Source organism: Schistocerca gregaria, chromosome 4 (assembly GCF_023897955.1).
Source record: "Schistocerca gregaria isolate iqSchGreg1 chromosome 4, iqSchGreg1.2, whole genome shotgun sequence".
NCBI lineage: Eukaryota > Metazoa > Arthropoda > Insecta > Orthoptera > Acrididae > Schistocerca > Schistocerca gregaria.
This window is the reverse complement of record NC_064923.1, coordinates 774,079,918-774,101,726: the sequence shown is the minus strand read 5'-3', so window position 1 is coordinate 774,101,726 and position 21,809 is coordinate 774,079,918. Positions and strand designations below refer to the sequence as shown.

Here is a 21,809-nt window from a genome sequence, read left to right as displayed (position 1 = left end):
TAGGTTCGAATCCCTCTCCGGCCAAAATATTCACTTGTCACTAGCCACTGAATACATTTCAGTACCTGACTGAAAGAACAAGCACAATCATACATAAAGTATTTCGTACGCTTACGTGGTACAACACCTGGAAGACATTTTAAACAAGATTGTGGTTGAATCTTCCTGGCAGATTAAAACTGTTTGCCCGACTGAGACTCGAACTCGAGACCTTTGCCTTTCGAGAGCAAGTGCTCTACCATCTGAGCTATCCAAGCACGACTCACGCCCCGTCATCACAACTTTACTTCCGCCAGTATCTCGTCTCCTGCTTTCCAAAGGCAAAGGTCCGGAGTTCGAGTCTCGGTCCGGCACGCAGTTTTAATCTGCCAGGAAGTTTCATATCAGTGCACACTCCGGTGCAGAGTGAAAATCTCATCCAAGATTGTGGTTGTAAAAAACCCTGTAGTGTTCACACTAAGCTGGGGTCTTAGTGACTTGCACACCACTACCAGCGTGTACTGCAGTGTCACTGCTCTGACTTGGTGGGATCAGTGACAACAGCCGGTGTAGTGTAGAGATGGGCAAAACTGTTCTTTTCAGAGATCGGATCAGAACTGTTCACTCCCTGAAATGAATTAGCTCTTTTTCATGACTCACCACTCATTCACAATAGAAAATAAATGGAACGCCCATTGCCCTTTAAACTTGGTTTATTCCAGTAGTATTTTGATCTTATTTGATCCTATTTTGAAGTAACACAGATAATGAGTAAGAATTTTGTATTGTTTATTGAAATTTCCACGATATGACAAAGTTTTTGGTTATTGATTTATTTTGCACTATCGTGGTTTTTTCGGTGATCGGAAAATGTTGTAGCTTGAGATTTACATTAACAATATATTTGGCTATAATGTATTAAAATTTCATTAACCTTGTACAAATACATCACAAGCCATATATTTTTAAAGTGAACGTTTCTTTCTGAAGACGCCTAAAATCGCAAAATCCGTACCAGAATAAGAAAAAGATATATAAATTTGACTGTAAGACTAAAGTGCTGCATATAGCCTTACGCAGAATAAACAAGGAATATATTGGTGTATCACATTTTGTTATACGTTTGTCGGTTCGCTCGTAATTAAAGAGTAAATTCGAGTGTCCATAATAAAAATCCTATAGTAAGAGGAGTCATCAGGAACCTAATCTGACCAGTTTAAACAAATAAAAATAAAATAAAAACAAATGATGTATGCATAACATAATAATGTGATATACATAGCGGCATTACTACGAAGAGCAATATCCAGTAGAGACGAACTCCGATGCAGAGGCGCTGAGTCAAGCAAGTCGAGCTGCGAGCTGTATTACTGCGTGAGCTGAGACCGCAGAAACCAGAGTGACACCTGAGTTACTTTGCTCAACGCTCTGGCTAGAGTCGAGAACGGTGGGGTGAGCGTTGAGCGGGCGAGTTCCGAGGGTGGGGCAGCGGTGAACGGCCATCAGTCACCCGCTCCGAGACGAATCGTCGGTTCTCTTGCAAGCAGGATGTTGCAAGTAGTTCTTATGTTCTCCGCTAGGAGGCTCTCTGTCCTGTCGCTCACATAAACTGCCCAGGGGGCAGGACGTGAGACTGAAACGATCGCCGTCAGAGTCCGATGCTAAGTTAAGGTGCGCCAGACACTGCACGCGGCAGAGGAAGCACAGAGACGGTACGGCATATGTGAAACACAAAATCCAATGGGGCACTGCACAATGCAGGCAGCCAAGGCAGAGGCCGGCGCTGGCTGTGTTGTGTGGCGTGCAGTGTGCTCTGACCAGCAGAGGCCCCGCTGATCTGCTCCGTCTCTCTCTCTCTCTCTCTCTCTCTCTCTCTCTCTCTCTCTCTGCAGTGGGAAACGTTTGGAGCTACCGTTCTTTTTTTCTGAATCACTGATTGTTCACTCCTTTGAAAGGTTCAACTCTATGAATGAGTTGAGGAGCGGATCCCCCATCTCTAGTGTGGTGCGGTGTGCTGTTGCAGGCGGCGCTGGGCTACCTGCGGCGGGGCTCGGATCGGCCGTCGTGGCTGTGCGGCGGCTCCCTCATCAGCCAGCAGTTTGTGCTGACTGCCGCGCACTGCTGCACCAACAGGGTCTGGTGAGTAGCGTGTGGCCTGGCGTACGTTCCCTGTCGTGGCACGTTCCAGGGTGGGCCAGTTACGTGTACATAATGCTCCACCAACTTGAAACGAACTGATAATAAGGTCAAAGAGTAGTTACCGGTCATCTAATCGACCAAAACCTTCCAGTGCCACACATTGTGCGCTTGATTAATAGCGCCAGCAGTTGCCTTGACGCCAGTAACCTGTCCCACTGTGCACTGCTAGCCGTGAAACGCTTCACGGAGGGCCGCTTAGGTGTATTAAGGTGTGCTTACAAGTACAGGATGTTTCAAAAAGGACTTTACGGTTCTAAGAATTCATGTAAATTTACTGAAAGAAGATATAGAGCTGTGTTTCTTATCTTAGACAAGATCCAACGCAGAGCAGCGCACTTCGTTACAGGATCATTTAGTAATCGCGAAAGCGTTACGGAGATGACAGGTAAACTCCAGTGGAAGACTCTGCAGGAGAGACGCTCAGTACCTCGGTACGGGCTTTTGTTGAAGTTTCGAGAACATACCTTCACCGAGGAGTCAAGCAGTATATTGCTCCCTCCTACGTATATCTCGCGAAGAGACCATGAGGATAAAGTCAGAGAGATTGGAGCCCACACAGGGGCATACCGACAATCATTCTTTCCACGAACAATACGAGACTGCAATAGAAGGGAGAACCGACAGAGGCACTGAAGGTACCCTCCGCCACACACCGTCAGGTGGCTTGCGTAGTATGGATGTAGATGTAGATGGTTTCCGTTGGTTGTCCTACATACGTCCCATCAGAAGTCAATTTCTTCCTAAATTCACTGTAGCATTGCAGGTGCAACTTGCTCAGTGGTGGCGTAAATTCTTGCTCTAAGTTCAGGTAGACAAGCCGTCATAGGAAGTACAAACACGATATCCTCGATGAATCCCCATAAAAAAAAAGATCGAGTGCTGTCAGGTCTGGGGGGCGTAGGGGCCATGCAACTGCCGTATCACGGCCGGTCCATTGACCTGGAAAGCGGTCTCTCAGAAAACCCCAGACGTCAGCCAGGTAGTGGGATGGTGCACCATCTTGCATGATGCAAACATTTCGTTCTCGGTTATCCTCATCGATCTGTGGTATCAAAAATTGTTTTAAAGTATCCAGGTACACTACCCCGTTGATGGTTCTCTCACGGAAGAAAAGGGAGCGTGCACTTTGTTCTTGCTCAATGCGCAAAAAACTTTCAGTTTAGGGCTATCACGAAGATGTTGCAATGCTAGACGTGGATTTTCACTGCCTCAAATCCTACAGTTATGTGTAGGAAAGGAAGGACTTAGTGAAAAGTCGATTCGTCAGAAAAGATGATTTTGTCCGAGAAATGTTCATCCTCACAAAGTCAATTTAACATATGCACAGAAATTCTTGCGAGCAGTTTTATCAGTGTCTTTCATTAGTTGCAGTTTCGTCAGTCTGTATGCTTACAAATGCAAACAGTTTGTCAACACACGCCAAACGGTCGTATACGGGATTTGCAGTTCGCGATTTCGTAGGGCAGTTGACAAAGCGCTGTCTCACTCGCTCAATGACCTCGTCAGGTGTGCTTGGACGACCTGATGGTTTGCCATGTATTACGGAGCACGTTTCTACAAAACATTTGTGGCCTCATAAATTGTAGGCCTACCAGGAGGATCTTTAACGTAATTGGTGCGGAAATTACTCTGAACACTTGTCGCCGACTTCTGTTCTTCTAACCAAAATACACAGCTAGCATGTGTGGGTCGAGTGAAGGCAGCCATCTTTAACGCAACTGCCGCTAGCGCTCCTTGTGGTATGATGCGGCATTAGCGAACTACGCGAGACAAAACTTGATGTATTCCCCTAGAAATTGACACTACGATCAGCTCTGTAGGCACTACGAATTAATTTATAAGCCTTTTTTGAAACACCCTGTAGTGCCTCGAATATATTATGTAAAAACTCTTCAAGTTTCTTAAATGCAACGAACTTTATTAGCATTTAGCATTTTTATTTCTCATGTCTACGTATTTGTTTGTCAACACAGTCACCCTGGCGTCGAATCTACTTCTCTCATCAAGAGACCAGTTTGTTTATACCGTCACTATAGATAGTTTGAATTCGTTCACAGGGCACAACCTCACCTCTGCTTGTACCGCTTCATCACAATTGAAGTCCTGGAAGATGTTCTTTAAGTTTTGGATGCTGTGTTGTTTTCCGGGTGAAAATGCTGAACCCAGCTTTCATCACCTGTCACAGTTTTGTTGAGGAGCCCATCACCCTCGTGCTCTAAACGCAAAAGAAATGTCCAGTCGTCTCTGTTTCGAGTCAGGAGAGAGCATTCGAGGCACCCATAGAGCACACAGTTTTCTGTACATTAGTTTTGCGATGGCGGCCTGCACACGTTCTCGTGGTATGCCACACTTACCTGGAAGCTGTGTTCTCCAACGATTTTCTCTGACGAGTTCATCAACCCGGTTCCAGTGAGTCTCATCGGCTGCCTCGCGCGGTCGTCCACTACGGTCTCTGTCTCACACGCTGAGGTTAGCACCGCCGTTTCCTTCATTACGAGCACGAACAACCAAACTGCACCTTACTCATCTCGATATAACATCACCGCACACACCTTTCATTCTTCTATGGATTTCTGTTCGAGGCACGTTTCCTGCGGTTAGAAACTCGATTACAGCACGCCGTTTCTTCACTCACCGATACAGTTACGTTACACACCCCCACGGTACACGCTACAGTTCAGAGCTCTCTAGCGGCAGATGGTTGCAACTTGCACTAGCGAAGCGAGTAGTATGGATGGCATGTAACACCACAATCCCGAGCGGTTCTAGGCGCTTCAGTGTGGAACCGCGCGACCGCTAGGGTCGCAGGTTCGAATGCTGCCTCGGGCATGGATGTGTGTGATGTCCTTAGGTTAGTTAGGTTTAAGTAGTTCTAAGTTCTAGGGGACTGATGACCTGACATGTTGAGTCCCATAGTGCTCAGAGCCATTTGAACCATTTTTGAACACCACAATCCATATTAAAAACAGAATAAAAAATTCTGAGGCATTACTTCTCAGCACGCGGTCTAAATAATGCTTCACCAAGTTGAAGAATATCAGTAATCCATATGGTGCATCCAAAAATTTCCGAGGCTGATTTTATTCCTGGCGTAGAAGAGACGTCAGCGATGTAGCAACGGTGGCAGCTTGAACCAACAACTGCGTAAACAACAAATGTTGTGAGCGGGCGGTGTTAAGTAGTGGACCGGCAGCAGTAATGTGTCAGCGGTCGTTATATCACAAATCGCAGTGGAGTAACATGTCTAAATCAAGTGTTCAACACATTCTCCAGAATGTTTTGGAGAAGAGAAAAGTGTGTGAAAAACTTTTCCTGCACACCTTGACTTCCGAACAATAACGAAGACGCGTGGACGCCGGCAGCACGTTGATCGAAATGCAAATCGTCCACATTTCTTTTCTGCGAAAAATCATCGCGGCTGACGACGCTTCGGTGGTATCGACAAGAAACTACCACAAAATGACAAAGCGCAAAAATTTGACGGGAAGTGTCAACGCTTCCGCAACGTGGCGGACATTCAAGCCAATCTGACGCGCGAACTCAACAACATCACAAAGAAGGAATTTCCTGACACCTTCACACGGTCGTATGGACTTCATGTGCGTTTTACTCAAGTGGGGGGAGACTACATAGAAGATATGAAGCGCTGAAACCACCATTTTAACTTTCCTCCGTTTCTTATTAATCCAACTCTCGAAACTTTTTGCACTGACAGGCTGCAGGGTAGAGAAAAACAAAATGAAAATGTTACTGCACGGTGGGGGACGTCAAATCGATAAAAATTTTCCAGGTAACCACAGATCAGAAATTCACCGTTGTGTAGCTATGATTGTGGCTATAAAGCTAAAGCTCAAATTGTTCAAATGGCTCTAAGCACTATGGGACTTAACATCTGAGGTCATCAGTCCCTTAGAACTTCTTAAACCTAACTAACCTAAGGAAATCACACACATACATGCCCGAGGCAGGATTCGAACCTGCGACCGTAGCGGCCTTGTGGTTCCGGACTGAAGCACCTAGAGCCTCTCGGCCATAGCGGCCGGCAAGCGACAGCCAATAGTGCGCCTGGAAGAGAGTGCATTTAAGCGAACTTGCTGTGGCTACCAGCTGTTACGCTCAACAGCGCAAATGCCAATTATAGACGGAAATATAGCTAGACTTTAAATTCCAACCATGTCTATTTACTTTACACAGAAAGTTTCTGTGATGTTTATTCGGTTTTGCTTGACTATTAAACCAACTGTGCTATTAATTTGTTCGTATGATAAGCTGTGTTGTAAAAACAGAATTGCTGTGAGGAGGTATGTACCTTTTACTTTAAGGTGGGATATTATTCTTAACGAAGTATTGAGAATACATGTTTTAATGTTTCCAAATATACAGAGATCGTGAATGGCTTTTTACTCTAACAAGTATACAATAGATCAGCCAACTTGAACTAAGACAGTTGCAAAAAAAACACTCTTTTTTTCTAAGGCGAAATTTTTTCTTACGGCAAATACTCGAAGTTACTTGCTCCAGGATCGCTACAAAGCTGACAGTGTGGAAGATTTTAGTGGCTCGTCCTCTTGAAAGTTCAGGACATTTGCGGATGACTGTCGCGGCCTCGAAAACTCTAGCGGTCAGCTCCTCATGGGTGTTGAATTCAGAGGACTCGCCGCTGATTGGGTGCAGTTTTGCGGCTGTAGTTGTATAACATGGTATCCCCGACCTACGGTTATCTGGCAATTATTGCGCGATTCGACGTCGTCTATCCTAATGTGGCCTATTATTATCACATTGTTCTTCTCTAGCCAGTACTCTTCCCTTTGTAGCTTGTGTTCATAGCTTGTATTCATGATCACATGGTTGTCGTTCAAATGAATACAGACCATTCACTTGTTGCACAGATGTATACAAAACTAAAGTGTCTCAAAACGGAAAACCGACAAAACGCAAGAATCGGCACTAACAAGAAAATATTGTGCTTAAACAACAACAACAGCGTAGAAAAGACATGAAACAAAACCTCATGAAAGACCAAACAAATGTCACAAAATTAACAAATTTCCAGTTCTTAAACATTTAACAGGCGGCTTGAGGCATCTTGCTACGGTTCGCACGGCTGTCCCGTCGGAGGTTCGAGTCCTCCCTCTTGCATGTTTATGTGTGTTGCCCTTAGCGTAAGTTAGTTTAAGTTAGTAGTGTGTAAAAATTACGTGTAGATTGATAGATGAACACACACACTGCCATAAAACTATAGCATGAGAGAATGACGAAACAAATTTTGTCGTTTGAAAAGTGTTTTACTGTCAGAGGCAACAGGAAAGCGGACCTGTGACTTCTTAGAGCCCCCTCGCAATCATCTCCAAACAAATCCACGTCACACCCCGAATACCCGTGGCCTTACCATGAGCAAATCGTCAGATCTCACGCGTCACTGCTGTGGCAACGTCTTCACGTGTTCGGAAACATGTTCCAGGCAATGGTTCTTTCAATTGTGGTATGAGGTCAGAATAGGAAGTCTGGCGAGGATGCTCCACTACGTTCCAACCCCATCGCGCAACAGATTCCGCACACACACCGCCGTGTGGGCTCTCCCATTGTCCAGAAGACTTCGTACATCGTGCAGGTGCCGTTGAAGGAGAATGCGACAGCAGTGCGGAGCAATAACAGTTCGTCCATGTGGGATGAAACGCCACACTCATAAAATGCTACAGGCTATAATGACCATTAACTTGACCGGAGAGGGGGTCGTGACGAGATTTCTGTCTGGGTGATGAACCCGGATCACGCCACTGCTTGGACTGGCGCTTCAGTTCTGGCTCATAGGCCCTGGCCCAAAATTCTCCTGTGGCGACGATTCTCGCAAGTGTGTTGTCTCCCTCCTCCTCCTAACGCGCTAGCTGGACACAGCTTTCGTAACGTGTACTATTTTCCACTACGTAAGGCACCGACTTTGCACCAACTTTACTCATGTGTAGCTTGTCGCGTAAAATTCTGTAGAATGTTGTCCTCTCTGTGGGGCTGTAATTCTTGCAGCGTCCCTCTTCTGTCGTTGTCCAAGCGGTGGGTGATTTGGGTTCGGGCACTGTGTGCACATTCAGAAGCCGCCCGGATCGGCAGGTGTCGCCAGTTGCAGCTCTGCCACGACTTAAAGCATCTGCCCACCAAGTAACCCTCCCCTCTGTGAACCATGGACCTTGCCGTTGGTGGGGAGGCTTGTGTGCCTCAGCGATACAGATAGCCGTACCGTAGCTACAACCACAACGGAGGGGTATCTGTTGAGAGGCCAGACAAACGTGTGGTTCCTGAAGAGGGGCAGCAGCATTTTCAGTAGTTGCAAGGGCAACAGTGTGGATGATTAACTGATCTGGCCTTGTAACAATAACCAAAACGGCCTTGCTGTGCTGGTGATGCGAACGGCTGAAAGCAAGGGGAAACTACGGCCGTAATTTTTCCCGAGGGCATGCAGCTTTACTGTATGATTAAATGATGATGGCGTGCTCTTGGGTAAAATATTCCGGAGGTAAAATAGTCCCCCATTCGGATCTCCGGGCGGGGACTACTCAAGAAGATGTCGTTATAAGGAGAAAGAAAACTGGCGTTCTAGGGATCGGAGCGTGGAATGTCAGATCACTTAATCGGGCAGGTAGGTTAGAAAATTTAAAAAGGGAAATGGATAGATATAGTGGGAATTAGTGAAGTTCTGTGGCAGGAGGAACAAGACTTCTGGTTAGGTGACTACAGGGTTATAAACACAAAATCAAATAGGGGTAATGCAGGAGTAGGTTTAATAATGAATAGGAAAATAGGAATGCGGGTAAGCTGCTACAAACAGCACAGTGATCGCATTATTGTGGCCAAGACAGATACGAAGCCCACACCTACTACAGTAGTACAAGTTTTATGCCAACTAGCTCTGCAGATGACAAGAAATTGAAGAAATGTATGATGAGATAAAATAAATCATTCAGGTAGTGAAGGGAGACGAAAATTTAATAGTCATGGGTGACTGGAATTCGGTAGTAGGAAAAGGGAGAGAAGGAAATGTAGTAGGTGAATATGGATTGGGGGAGAGAAATGAAAGAGGAAGCCGTCTGGTAGAATTTTGCACAGAGCACAACTTAATCATAGCTAACACTTGGTTTAAGAATGATGAAAGAAGGTTGTATACATGGAAGGACCCTGGAGATACTAAAAGGTGTCAGATAGATTATATAATGGTAAGACAGAGATTTAGGAACCAGGTTTTAAATTGTAAGACATTTCCAGGGGCAGACGTGGACTCTGACCACAATCTATTGGTTATGACCTGTAGATTAAAACTGAAGAAACTGCAGAAAGGTGGGAATTTAAGGAGATGGGACCTGGATAAATTGAAAGAACAAGAAGTTGCACAGAGTTTCAGGGACAGTAATGGGGGAAAGAAATACAGTAGAAGAAGAATGGGTAGCTTTGAGGGATGAAGTAGTGAAGGCAGCAGAGGATCAAGTAGGTATAAAGACGAGGGCTAGTAGAAATCCTTGGGTAACAGAAGAAATATTGAATTTAATTGATGAAAGGAGAAAATATAAAAATGCAGTAAACGAAGCAGGCAAAAAGGAATACAGACGTCTCAAAATGAGATCGACAGGAAGTGCAAAATGGCTAAGCAGGGATGGCTAGAGGACAAATGTAAGGATGTAGCGGCTTATCTCACTAGGGGTAAGATAGATACTGCCTACAGGAAAATTAAAGAGGCCTTTGGAGATTAGGGAACCACTTGTATGAACATCAAGAGCTCAGATGGAAACCCAGTTCTAAGCAAAGAAGGGAAAACAGAAAGGTGGAAGGAGTATATAGAGGGTTTATACAAGGGCGATGTACTTGAGGACAATACTATGGAAATGGAAGAGGATGTAGATGAAGATGAAATGGGAGATATGATATTGCGTGAGGAATTTGACAGAGCACTGAAAGATGTGAGTCGAAACAAGGCCCCGGGAGTAGACAACATTCCATTGGAACTACTGACGGCCTTGGGAGAGCCAGTCCTGACAAAATTCTACCATCTGGTGAGCAAGTTGTATGAGACAGGTGAAGTACCCTCAGACTTCAAGAAGAATATAAAAATTCCAATCCCAAAAGAAAGCAGGTGCTGAGAGATGTGAAAATTACCGAACAATCAGTTTAATAAGCCACAGCTGCAAAATACTAATTCTTTACAGACGAATGGAAAAACTGGTAGAAGCCGACCTCGGGGAAGATCAGTTTGGATTTCGTAGAAATACTGGAACACGTGAGGCAATACTGACCTTACGACTTATCTTAAAAGAAAGATTAAGGAAAGGCAAACCTACGTTTCTAGCATTTGTAGACTCAGAGAAAGCTTTTGACAATGTTGACTGGAATACTCTCTTTCGAATTCTAAAGGTGGCAAGGGTAAAATACATGGAGCGAAAGGCTATTTACAATTTGTACAGAAACCAGATGGCAGTTATAAGAGTCGAGGGACATGAAAGGGAAACAGTTGTTGGGAAGGGAGTAAGACAGGGTTGTAGCCTCTCCCCGATGTTATTCAATCTGTATATTGAGCAAGCAGTAAAGGAAACAAAAGAAAAATTCGGAGTAGGTATTAAAATCAATGGAGAAGAAATAAAAACTTTGAGGTTCGCCGATGACATTGTAATTCTGTCAGAGATAGCAAAGGACTTGGAAGAGCAGTTGAATGGAATGGTTAGCGCCTTGAAAGGAGGATATAAGATGAGCATCAACAAAAGCACAACGAGGATAATGGAATGTAGTCGAATTAAGTCGGGTGATGCTGAGGGAATTAGATTAGGAAATGAGACACATAAAGAAGTAAAGGAGTTTTGCTATTTGGGGAGCAAAATAACTGATGATCGTCGAAAAAGAGAGGATATAATATGTAGACTGGCAATGACAAGGAAAGCGTTTCTGAAGAAGAGAAATTTGTTAAGATCGAGTATAGATTTAAGTGTCAGGAAGTCATTTCTGAAAGTATTCGTATGAAGTGTAGCCATGTATGGAAGTGAAACATGGACGTTAAATAGTTTGGACAAGAAGAGAATAGAATCTTTCGAAATGTGGTGCTACAGAAGAATGCTGACGATTAGATGGGTAGATCACATAACTAATGAGGAGGTACTGAATAGGATTGGGGAGAAGAGAAGTTTGTGGCACAACTTGACGAGAAGAAGGGATCGGTTAGTAGAACATGTTCTGAGGCATTAAGGGATCACCAATTTAGTATTGGAGGGCAGCGTGGAGGGTAAAAATCGTAGAGGGAGACCAAGAGATGAATACACTAAGCATATTCAGAAGGATGTAGGTTGCAGTAGGTACTGGGAGATGAAGAGGCTTGCACAGGATAGAGTGGCATGGAGAGGTGCATCAAACCAGTCTCAGGACTGAAGACCGAAACAACAACAACAACACCAAGTAACAGTCTGGTACGATGGACGAGCATTTCCTACTGCTTCCACAAGCTCCTCGGCATTGTCATGCAATCCTTCGACGGCGAACTGCAATGTTTGCGTAAGAGCGCTGTTCTAACCGTGTAACATTATCTTCAATGGCTGCTCAACTCGCTTGGTGGTATCCCTCCTCTTTTCGTTCTCCTGGAAAAGCCTGGCATCTAGCGTCACGTCACGTCACGTTACTGTGGGGAGACTCCTGATACCATGGATTGCGCGCAGTTGTAATGCACTACTGTGTACTGTTGCAATTGACAGTAAACTTCCGAGTTTAAACACTGTGGCTAATAAGGTAAACAAACTTTCATTGATCAAACGAAGGTCAAACGATTTTGCAACGAATAACTGGATTGTTTGTTTTGGAGTATGTTGTGCGTTTGGTTACTGGTTGCAAAATCGTTTCACATTCGTCTGACCTACGTTCGGTCTATCTAAGTTTGTTAACCCCTTCAGCGATCAAAATTGTTGCCTTTTTTTGCTGTCCTTTCAATCTCTATTTACTTTCTTTCAAATTGTTGTCCATTTTTTTTGCTGTCGTTTCAGTCTCCATTTACTTCCATTCTTAATTCATTTGCTTTCTTTCAAATATGATGTCGAGATTTTTTGTCCTTTCACCCTCCATTTACTTTCACTCATTTACTTTCTTTCACAAATATTGTCCCAAATTCTAGTGCTCTAAAATTTGCTATCAATTTTTCCTGTCCATTTTTGCTGTGCATTTTTTGTATCGCAGATTCCATTGCGCTCGAAGACTAAATTTTTATATTTATTTTTATTGATTTGATTTCTATATTTATTTTTGTTGGTGGGGCGGGTTTGATCAATGAATAATCTCGTAGTGCGCTCAAGGTGCCCATTTACTACTAACGGATTTATGGACAGCTCTGCACGACTCATGGTTTCAGTTCCCTCCAGCACTGCCTCAGACGTGAGTCAATGCCGCGTCGTACTGCGGCAACCCTGCGTACTCACGGGGCTCTAAACGACATTAGGCAGGTCTACCAGTTTCGTTGGCTCTTCAGTTTATATACTGGTTGAGTCACATAAGGCGTAACACCTTTTATTTCGTGAAAGGTTACACATATCGAAAAGCGGTTTTCGGAAAATGTTAGGGCGTGCAGGGGTACGTATTGTTTTCTTAGTTTAATGTCTTTGGCGCTGGTATCAATGAAGATATTTTAGCACGTACGTTTTTTCTTTTTTCCTTTTCTTGATGGCACTGTACACTTTTTGTAACCGGATTTGATAACTCTTGAGAAGAGAGTTACAGTGATACAGTGATAAAGCGTTTGTTAACGTTGACCTTGAACGTGCCGTAAAAAGTCGAGAAATGTGGTAGAATGTGAGAGCACGGTGGCCGGAACCGTCATTATCGGTGCCAACACTGCCGAACAAGCGTCTTGGACCAGGTTGCTTAGTTGTATACCGTAAGGTAGGCCTGCGCTACGAAATTAAAGCTTCGTTTCCCCTTCAACCAACTTACGAACTAGATGTAGGTCCAGCCACGAATGTTGTATATGGAAATACGACACAGACTAGAATCTAGCGCATCACAACGGTCTTAGAACTATTTCACTTTTATTTATCCTCCCAGGTTTACGTGAGTTGAAACAGAGAAATAAGCTGTTCATTCTTAAAAAATAAAGAGGTCTTATACGCTGCCAAAAGCGACTACACTATTAAATGCCTGAATGTTAGGAGGAAGATTTGAGCTATCTTTCCCTGTACGTAGCATGTGCTTCTTAGTGGTAAAATACTTGCTGTCGAACACTTATATCAACTTACAACTTATTTAAATTATATAATACGTGACATATTCGTTGAACAAAACATTTTATTAAAATACTTTTATGAACACCTGCACACCACAAAATAGATATTCTTCTTATAGAAACGTCGTTTCATGCTGAACGTAAGCGCATAATGACAGGGTTATCAGCCACCAGCAATACACGCTGTCGGCTTATTTGACATTGCAAGGCAATTCCTTGCAGACTTAAATGAAAAGAATAATTTACTATCAGTGATTTGGTAACCACCAAAACTTTATCCCTTATTTAAGCATGTGTTCAAACTGGCACATTGGCTGTCGCCGTTCGCAAGAACGATGAACACATGTAATTCAGTGTTTGATATGGTTGAGCGTGCACAGGCTATTAGACGAGACATATCGTCTGGCGTAGTTGGGGTTTCGTCTATGAGTGCTCCCCAAAGAAATCAAGAGGAGAGAAATCGATGGACCTCTCAGGCCGTTTAACAACAGAATTTCGCCCTATCCAACGTCCATGAAAGTTCTCATTCAGTATTTGCGTTGCGACACGGGGCAAGTGAGCTGGACAACCGTCGTGTTGCAGCCACATACACTGTCGGATATCCAATGATCGTCAGAAAGCTTGCGTACGAACGTCCATTCAGAACGCCTGAGATGAAGTAAGGTCCAAAATGTAATTTCCTATGATGCGACGTCATACGTTTAAGCTCCACCGCCGTTGATGTTGCACGTGACGAAGCCAGTGTTGATTTTCGGCTGCCCAGTAGTGCATGTTATGCAAATTTACATTAGCGTGGTCAGTAAACGTTGCTTCATCGCTAAAGGGCACAGTTAGAAAAACGTAATATCGTCTTTCAATTACTGGAGGACAAACCAATAAAATTCTGTACGACGTTCGAAATCACGGTCGTCCAGGGCCTGATGTAGTGGCGGGTGACGGGGGTGCAGGATGCGAACCACACTCGCCTGGCTGATTCCACATTCCTTTGCAACATGTCTCGTACCACTGCGCTGATTCATTAGCATTGCAGCCGGAACAAAATGTTCAAATGTGTGTAAGTTCCTCAGGCACCAGACTGCTGAGGTCATCGGACCCTGGGATTACGCACTACATAAACTAACTTATGCTAAGAACAACACACACACACACACACACCGATGTCCGAGGGAGGACTCGAACTTCCGGCGGCAGGGGCCACGCAATCCGTGACATGGTGCCTCAAACCGTGCGGCCACTGCGCGCGGATGCCAGAATAACTTTTTCGTGTTTTCTGTAAGCTCCGGTCTTGTTTCTTCTTTTTGACGTTCAAGCAGCCTGTCAGCACTAACGTCTTAATAACTCGTGCAACAGCCTGACGCGTCGGACACTGGCGATCCGGATAGATAGCCCTTCGCTGCTGTACTATTTTTATGGAGTTTCTTTTATATTGCCGGCCGAAGAAGCCGTGCGGTTCTAGGCGCTGTAGTCTGGAACCGCGAGACCGCTACGGTCGCAGGTTCGAATCCTGCCTTGGGCATGAATGTGTGTGATGTCCTTAAGTTAGTTAGATTTAACTAGTTCTAATTTCTAGGGGGATTAATGACCCTAGAAGTAGAGTCCCATAGTGCTCAGAACCATTTGAACCATTTTTTTTTACATTCACCATATGAAAGTAGTACATCCAGCTTCTCCTGATTGGTGTACACGTCTGCACGCAACGAACGTTGAAGCAGAAATGAGCGGCCTGCAGTGCATAGAAGTAAACAGGCAAATGTGTTGACATTGTGACGCAGCGTAGCACGAGAGCCCTGCTTGGCGGTGTTTGCACCGCTAATGCCGCTTCCAGCCAGCGTGCTCTCACGTTCTAGGACATTACTTGATTTTTTTTACGACAGTTTCAAAGTTAACCACTGTAATTCTCTTCTCAAGAGTTATCGAATCCAGTTACAAAAAGTATACAGTGTCATTAAAAAAAGGACGAAAAGAAAAAAAAATATACGCCTAGTTTCAACGTCAGCATTAAGAAACGCAGTATCATGTAATTCTCAAGAACTATCGAATGCAGTTACAAAAAGTGTAGAGTTCCATTTTAAACAACGTACTGGCTTCAACATCTCCGTTGATATCAGCACTAAAAACATTAACCAAGCGAAGAAAAAGAAGAAAATATGTGCCTCTCGACGCTCTAACATTTGCCGAAAACTGCGTTTGAAAATGTGTAATCGTTCACGAAATACAAGAGGTGTTACGTCTTAAGTGACTCAATCTTTGTCAATGATTAAAAGGACACCATAGTTATACATTTATAAACGAAAAAGACAAAGGTCTTCTTAGGCACTTGTGGGTTTTATTGTTGTTCTGACGAAGGTGTAATTATCTACACCGAAACCTGGGTTAACACTAGGTGCTTTTTTCGCAATCGAGGCGGGTTTTTAGTTTCTTAATATATTAACCAACGATTGCTGACGCGCTGCGATGTTGAAGGATATACACTCCTGGAAATGGAAAAAAGAACACATTGACACCGGTGTGTCAGACCCACCATACTTGCTCCGGACACTGCGAGAGGGCTGTACAAGCAATGATCACACGCACGGCACAGCGGACACACCAGGAACCGCGGTGTTGGCCGTCGAATGGCGCTAGCTGCGCAGCATTTGTGCACCGCCGCCGTCAGTGTCAGCCAGTTTGCCGTGGCATACGGAGCTCCATCGCAGTCTTTAACACTGGTAGGATGCCGCGACAGCGTGGACGTGAACCGTATGTGCAGTTGACGGACTTTGAGCGAGGGCGTATAGTGGGCATGCGGGAGGCCGGGTGACGTACCGCCGAATTGCTCAACACGTGGGGCGTGAGGTCTCTACAGTACATCGATGTTGTCGCCAGTGGTTGGCGGAAGGTGCACGTGCCCGTCGACCTGGGACCGGACCGCAGCGACGCACGGATGCACGCCAAGACCGTAGGATCCTACGCAGTGCCGTAGGGGACCGCACCGCCACTTCCCAGCAAATTAGGGACACTGTTGGTCCTGGGGTATCGGCGAGGACCATTCGCACCCGTCTCCATGAAGCTGGGCTACGGTCCCGCACACCGTTAGGCCGTCTTCCGCTCACGCCCCAACATCGTGCAGCCCACCTCCAGTGGTGTCGCGACAGGCGTGAATGGAGGGACGAATGGAGACGTGTCGTCTTCAGCGATGAGAGTCGCTTCTGCCTTGGTGCCAATAATGGTCGTATGCGTGTTTGGCGCCGTGCAGGTGAGCGCCACAATCAGGACTGCATACGACCGAGGCACACAGGGCCAACACCCGGCATCATGGTGTGGGGAGCGATCTCCTACACTGGCCGTACACCTCTGGTGATCGTTGAGGGGACACTGAATAGTGCACGGTACATCCAAACCGTCATCGAACCCATCGTTCTACCATTCCTAGACCGGCAAGGGAACTTGCTGTTCCAACAGGACAATGCACGTCCGCATGTATCCCGTGCCACCCAACGTGCTCTAGAAGGTGTAAGTCAACTACCCTGGCCAGCAAGATCTCCGGATCTGTCCCCCATTGAGCATGTTTGGGATTGGATGAAGCGTCGTCTCACGCGGTCTGCACGTCCAGCACGAACGCTGGTCCAACTGAGGTGCCAGGTGGAAATGGCATGGCAAGCCGTTCCACAGGACTACATCCAGCATCTCTACGATCGTCTCCATGGGAGAATACACTGTACTAGTGCCGACATTGTGCATGCTCTGTTGCCTGTGTCTATGTGCCTGTGGTTCTGTGAGTGTGATCATGTGATGTATCTGAGCACAGGAATGTGTCAATAAAGTTTCCCCTTCCTGGGACAATGAATTCACGGTGTTCTTTTTTCAATTTCCAGGAGTGTATATGAGACGCCGCACCGCGAAGGACTTATCCGAGTAGGACGGAAATCGGTTGTGTGACGAAGATCTTCAGACAAATAAATATAACAATCTTATAAAAATTGGGTGATTTATACAAGATAAACAGCTTCACAAAAGGAGCTGGGCATGCTGTGACTGTTATGCAAGCAGTAATTCGGCTTGGCACTGGTTGATGGAATTGTTGTACGTCCTACTGAGAGACACCACGCCAAGCTCTGCTCAATCGGCCCGTTAGGTCGTCAAAGTTCCGAACTAGCGGCCGGCCGTTGTGGCTGAGCGGTTCTAGGCGCTTCAGTCCGGAATTGCGCTACTGCTACGGTCGCAGGTTCGAATCCTGCCTCGGGCATGGATGTGTGTGTCGTCCTTAGGTTAGTTATGTTTAAGTAGTTCTGTATTGTAGGCGACTGATGTTAAGTCGCATAGTGCTCAGAGGCATTTTGAACCGAACTGGCTAGAGGGACCTGCCCATAACGCTCCATACATTCTCAGTTGGTGCCAGGTTGGTACCCCACCCATGTCTGGGGCGGTTCCAGATACGTCTTCGCCGGTCAATGGGGCTCAGATGTAAGCGGGACTCATCACTGAAGACAGTTCTGGTCCATGAGACTGCAGGCCGAGACTCCCTGGACAACGGTGCCGTACCGAATTGGCCGCCGTCCTCCATACGCCTCGTCAACCACGGGCGACGATCTGGGATGCCGTTTTGTTTCGTAACGGGATCGGTTTGGTTGTCGTCCGCTACGCTTTTACGCCACGGCGATACGTCTACGATATTCTACGCCCCGTTTTGTTGCACGTCATGGCAAGCCACCCGGGTTTACATTTCAGCGTGACAGTGCCAGAACACACACGACGAGGGTTTCTACTGCTTGTCCTCGGGCCTGCCAAACCCTACCTTGACCACCGAGGTCGGCATGTCTCTCCCCGACTGAGAGGGTTTGGAGACTTACGGGCGGGGCCCTCCAACCACCTCTGGATTCTGACGATCTACCGCATCACCTGGACAGAATTCGGCACGATATCCCCCAGAAAGATATCCAACAACCTTATTAATCAATGCCAAGGCGAATAATTGCTTTGTAATCGTTTGTTTGTCTGTATGTGTACATCACACCTACTGATTTCCGCGGTCCCCAGTGTCTTTTTTTCTTTGTCTTAGAGTGTAGATACTAAACGCGCCTACTGAAGCGCCTAGAACCGCTCGGCCACATCGGCCTGCGAAGATGGTCTGTTAGGAGGCTGCCATACTTGAGCACGTTCAATGTTCCGTCTATGGAAAACGGGTTTATGAGCCGATGCTTCATTATCCCCCACCACACGTTTACACTACATGTAAGCTGACGTTCCACCTGACGAAGCCAGTGGGGATTGTCAGCAACCAGTAGTGCATGTTTCGGCGGCTTACCTGGCTACGACTAGTAAATGTGTCTTCGTCACTAAACAAGATACATGATACATCTAGAGTGTGCTGTCTTAATACCTATGAACAAAAGTTAACATGGTTGTCATAATCGTTTCCATGCAGCTCTTTATGGAGGGAGATGTGATAGGTATGGAACCTATGTTGATAGAGAATGGGTAGGACACTTCCCTAACTCATGCCCGTTTCTCGTGCGATTTCATGGTAGCTAATGTGTGGATCAACTGCATCAGCAGCAAGAACGTTAATTTCCCCCTCTTCTGTCGTCACTTGTTTCCTTCTGTTAGGTTGTGTAGGAGTTACACTACCATTTCCACGTAATGAAGTGGTTGATAAATAACTGTCCAGATGTTTTACGCCTATTGGGTTACCTTACCGCATAAGCGAACAAGAGCGGACTGCTTTCTTCCTACACTCCCCATACACCATGAGCATGTCAGCTTTTTCTGCATTGGTAAACACTGTTTCCCACTCACGAGCTACTGCCTGTACTGTCATACACTAACTGTATGTCGCGATTCACTCGAGGAACACACAAGCAGACTCTAAGCAAACGTCAGAACGTCGTACCTAGAAGATACAGAGGTTGAATGGCACAAAAAGTGTCGGTGCGTAAACTTTTCAAAATACGACATCTCGTGAACGACTCACACTAGTATCCTCCAACTGACATTCGAATTTATCCTACTTTTAGTTTGTTGATGGCAATGGGCATCGTTCCACTTAAAAAAGTGTTTATTTGCACAAAAATACACTTTCTAAGTGTTATTACCATTCGTTTATTGGCTAACAATACGAGACCCTGACCACCAATCCATTCTGTGCAACAGCACGTGAGTAGCACTTTCATGTCCGCAGTACTTGGGGTGTAAGTTTCACATGATTTACCCTGTACATCCTACCAGGTCTGGTAACAACACTAAGACCTGTGTTGGCCGTTCTGCGCTGAGAACTGCAGCTCTGATTATTTACGTTCTCGCCGAAGATGTTTACATGTAGGAAGTTACATAGAAATACAAACGTCCTCTGTGTGTTTCACTTTTTTTGTCTGACACAATATTGTTAACAGTAATGCTTGTACTTGGGAGACTCCTGAAGTTGCCTTTGCATTTAGCTATTTTGTTCCTATAAGAGCGATTTTTGAGTCCGAAGTGCCAGGAAATTCTGATGCGAACCACAGATCTGGTCCATTGGGTAACCTTTTGTGTTTTTTCACTAAGCGACTGTGCGGAATTCTATCAACTGCCTTCGTGAAGTCATGGTATATGGTATCAACCTGAGCACTCCCGTCTTGATCTTATGGACAAACAGAGCGAGCTAACATTCGCAAAATCTCTGTTTGCAGAATCAACATTTATTTTTATACAGCATATTTTCGTTTTTCAAAAACGTCATATGAAATTGGATGTTCCACATCTTCCCCTAAAGCACTGGATCGATTTCAACCGAATTTGGTACACATGTGTCTTGGGTTTGGAAGGAGTCAGTGTGGGGGTGAACCGTCCCCCTCTCAAAGGGGTGGGGGTTGGGATGAAAAAGCAGCGTAGCTCACGACGCGTAAATAGCCGGACTATCCTCATTCATTACTTGAGGAAGAGTATTCAGTGACTTGAAACCAATTTTACACATAATTTCAAACCTTTAAGAGACTTTTCTCGCCGACACCCCGCACGAAATGATAAAAGGAAAAAAGTTTATCGCTTAGTACATTTTCGCTATTACGGCAGTAAATCTGGTGTATCAGGGATGACCTTTTAATTTATTAAGTCTTTAGTACCAACTTTATTTGCAGAATATTTTCAGCTAGTATTCTCACATACCACTGAATGTATTCAACAGTATGTCATTGTACGACACATACCACCGGAGGTATGACTTCATAAACACTGAGATACGGCAAAAATTGCCGCATCACGCATGACCTTTTAATTTAAAACTTCTTTACCACTCCGTACAGTCGCAAAACTTTTCGCAGGAAGTATCGACATATAGCACTGGATGTACCTGCAAAATTATATCACTGTATGGCATATAGTTCAGGAGATATGACATCATAAACACTGAGCAGCCTGAAAACAAAACTGCAGGGTGAAATGCGGTAGAGCTGTGAAATATGTGTACAAAGATGTGTGAAATTTATTAAATATGTGTGAGACGTGTATACGTGGGCAAAGCCGTGGGTTAAAAGCTTCTCCTAAACCCATGTATCTCTGTAAACCAAACATGGTACACATATTTACACATGGTGGCAATTATTGAACTGTATGAAGTGAAATCGTCGTAACTTCTGAACGGTTTGCATTAGGATGTTCAAACTGCACGATCAGCTACCGGCACGATGGGAATTAGTAAGCACATGCATAGTTTGGTTTAGCGATGAAGTCCACTTCTATTTCGATGGGTTCGTCAATAAGCAAAATTGGTACACTTCTGGGACTGAGAATCCGCATTTCGCTGTCGAGAAGTCTCTTCACCCTCAGTGGGTAACTGTGTGGTGTACATTGTCCTGTCGCGGAATAATCGGTGCGATATTCCTTGACTGCACGGTGACTGCCGAACGGTATGTGAAGGTTTCGGAGGATGATTTGAACCTCATTACTGAAAGTGAGCTCGACCCCATCGCTGCAGGAGGAGTACTTCCGGAACCGCATTCGGCTCTGGCGGACACTGGCACGGGCCTCGACTGGCCGCCATATTCTCCGGATCTGAACACCTGCGACTCCTTTCTGTGGGGCTGTGTTAAAGGCAGGGTGTACAGCAGTAACCCATGAACCATTGCTGAGCTGAAGACAGCCATTCAGTAGGTCATCAACAGCATCCATGTTTCGGCACTTCAGCTGGTCATGTAGAATTTCCCTATTGGTCTGCGCCACAGCATCGCCAGTGATGGCCAGCATATCGAATATGTGATAACCTAAATCCGGATATCAGTAGTGACGTTTACAGGCGGCCGGAGTGTCCGTGCGGTTCTAGGCGCTACAGTCTAAAACTGCGTGACCGCTACGGTCGCAGGTTAGAATCTTGCCTCGGGCATTGATGTATGTGATGTCTTTAGGTTAGTTAGGTTTAAGTAGTTCTAAGTTCTAGGGGACTGATGACCAG

At 45.3% G+C, this 21,809-nt stretch overlaps 1 protein-coding gene across 1 annotated transcript in view; it reads left to right on the top strand.

Annotated features, from left to right (window-relative positions):
* Positions 1 to 21,809, top strand: part of LOC126266641 (serine protease snake-like) — a 156,596-nt gene that overhangs the window by 93,268 nt on the left and 41,519 nt on the right. Inside the window, exon 4 of the mRNA XM_049971032.1 lies at positions 2,003 to 2,118. Coding sequence (XP_049826989.1) covers positions 2,003 to 2,118 — 116 coding nt within the window. The remainder of the gene's footprint in view (positions 1 to 2,002; positions 2,119 to 21,809) is intronic.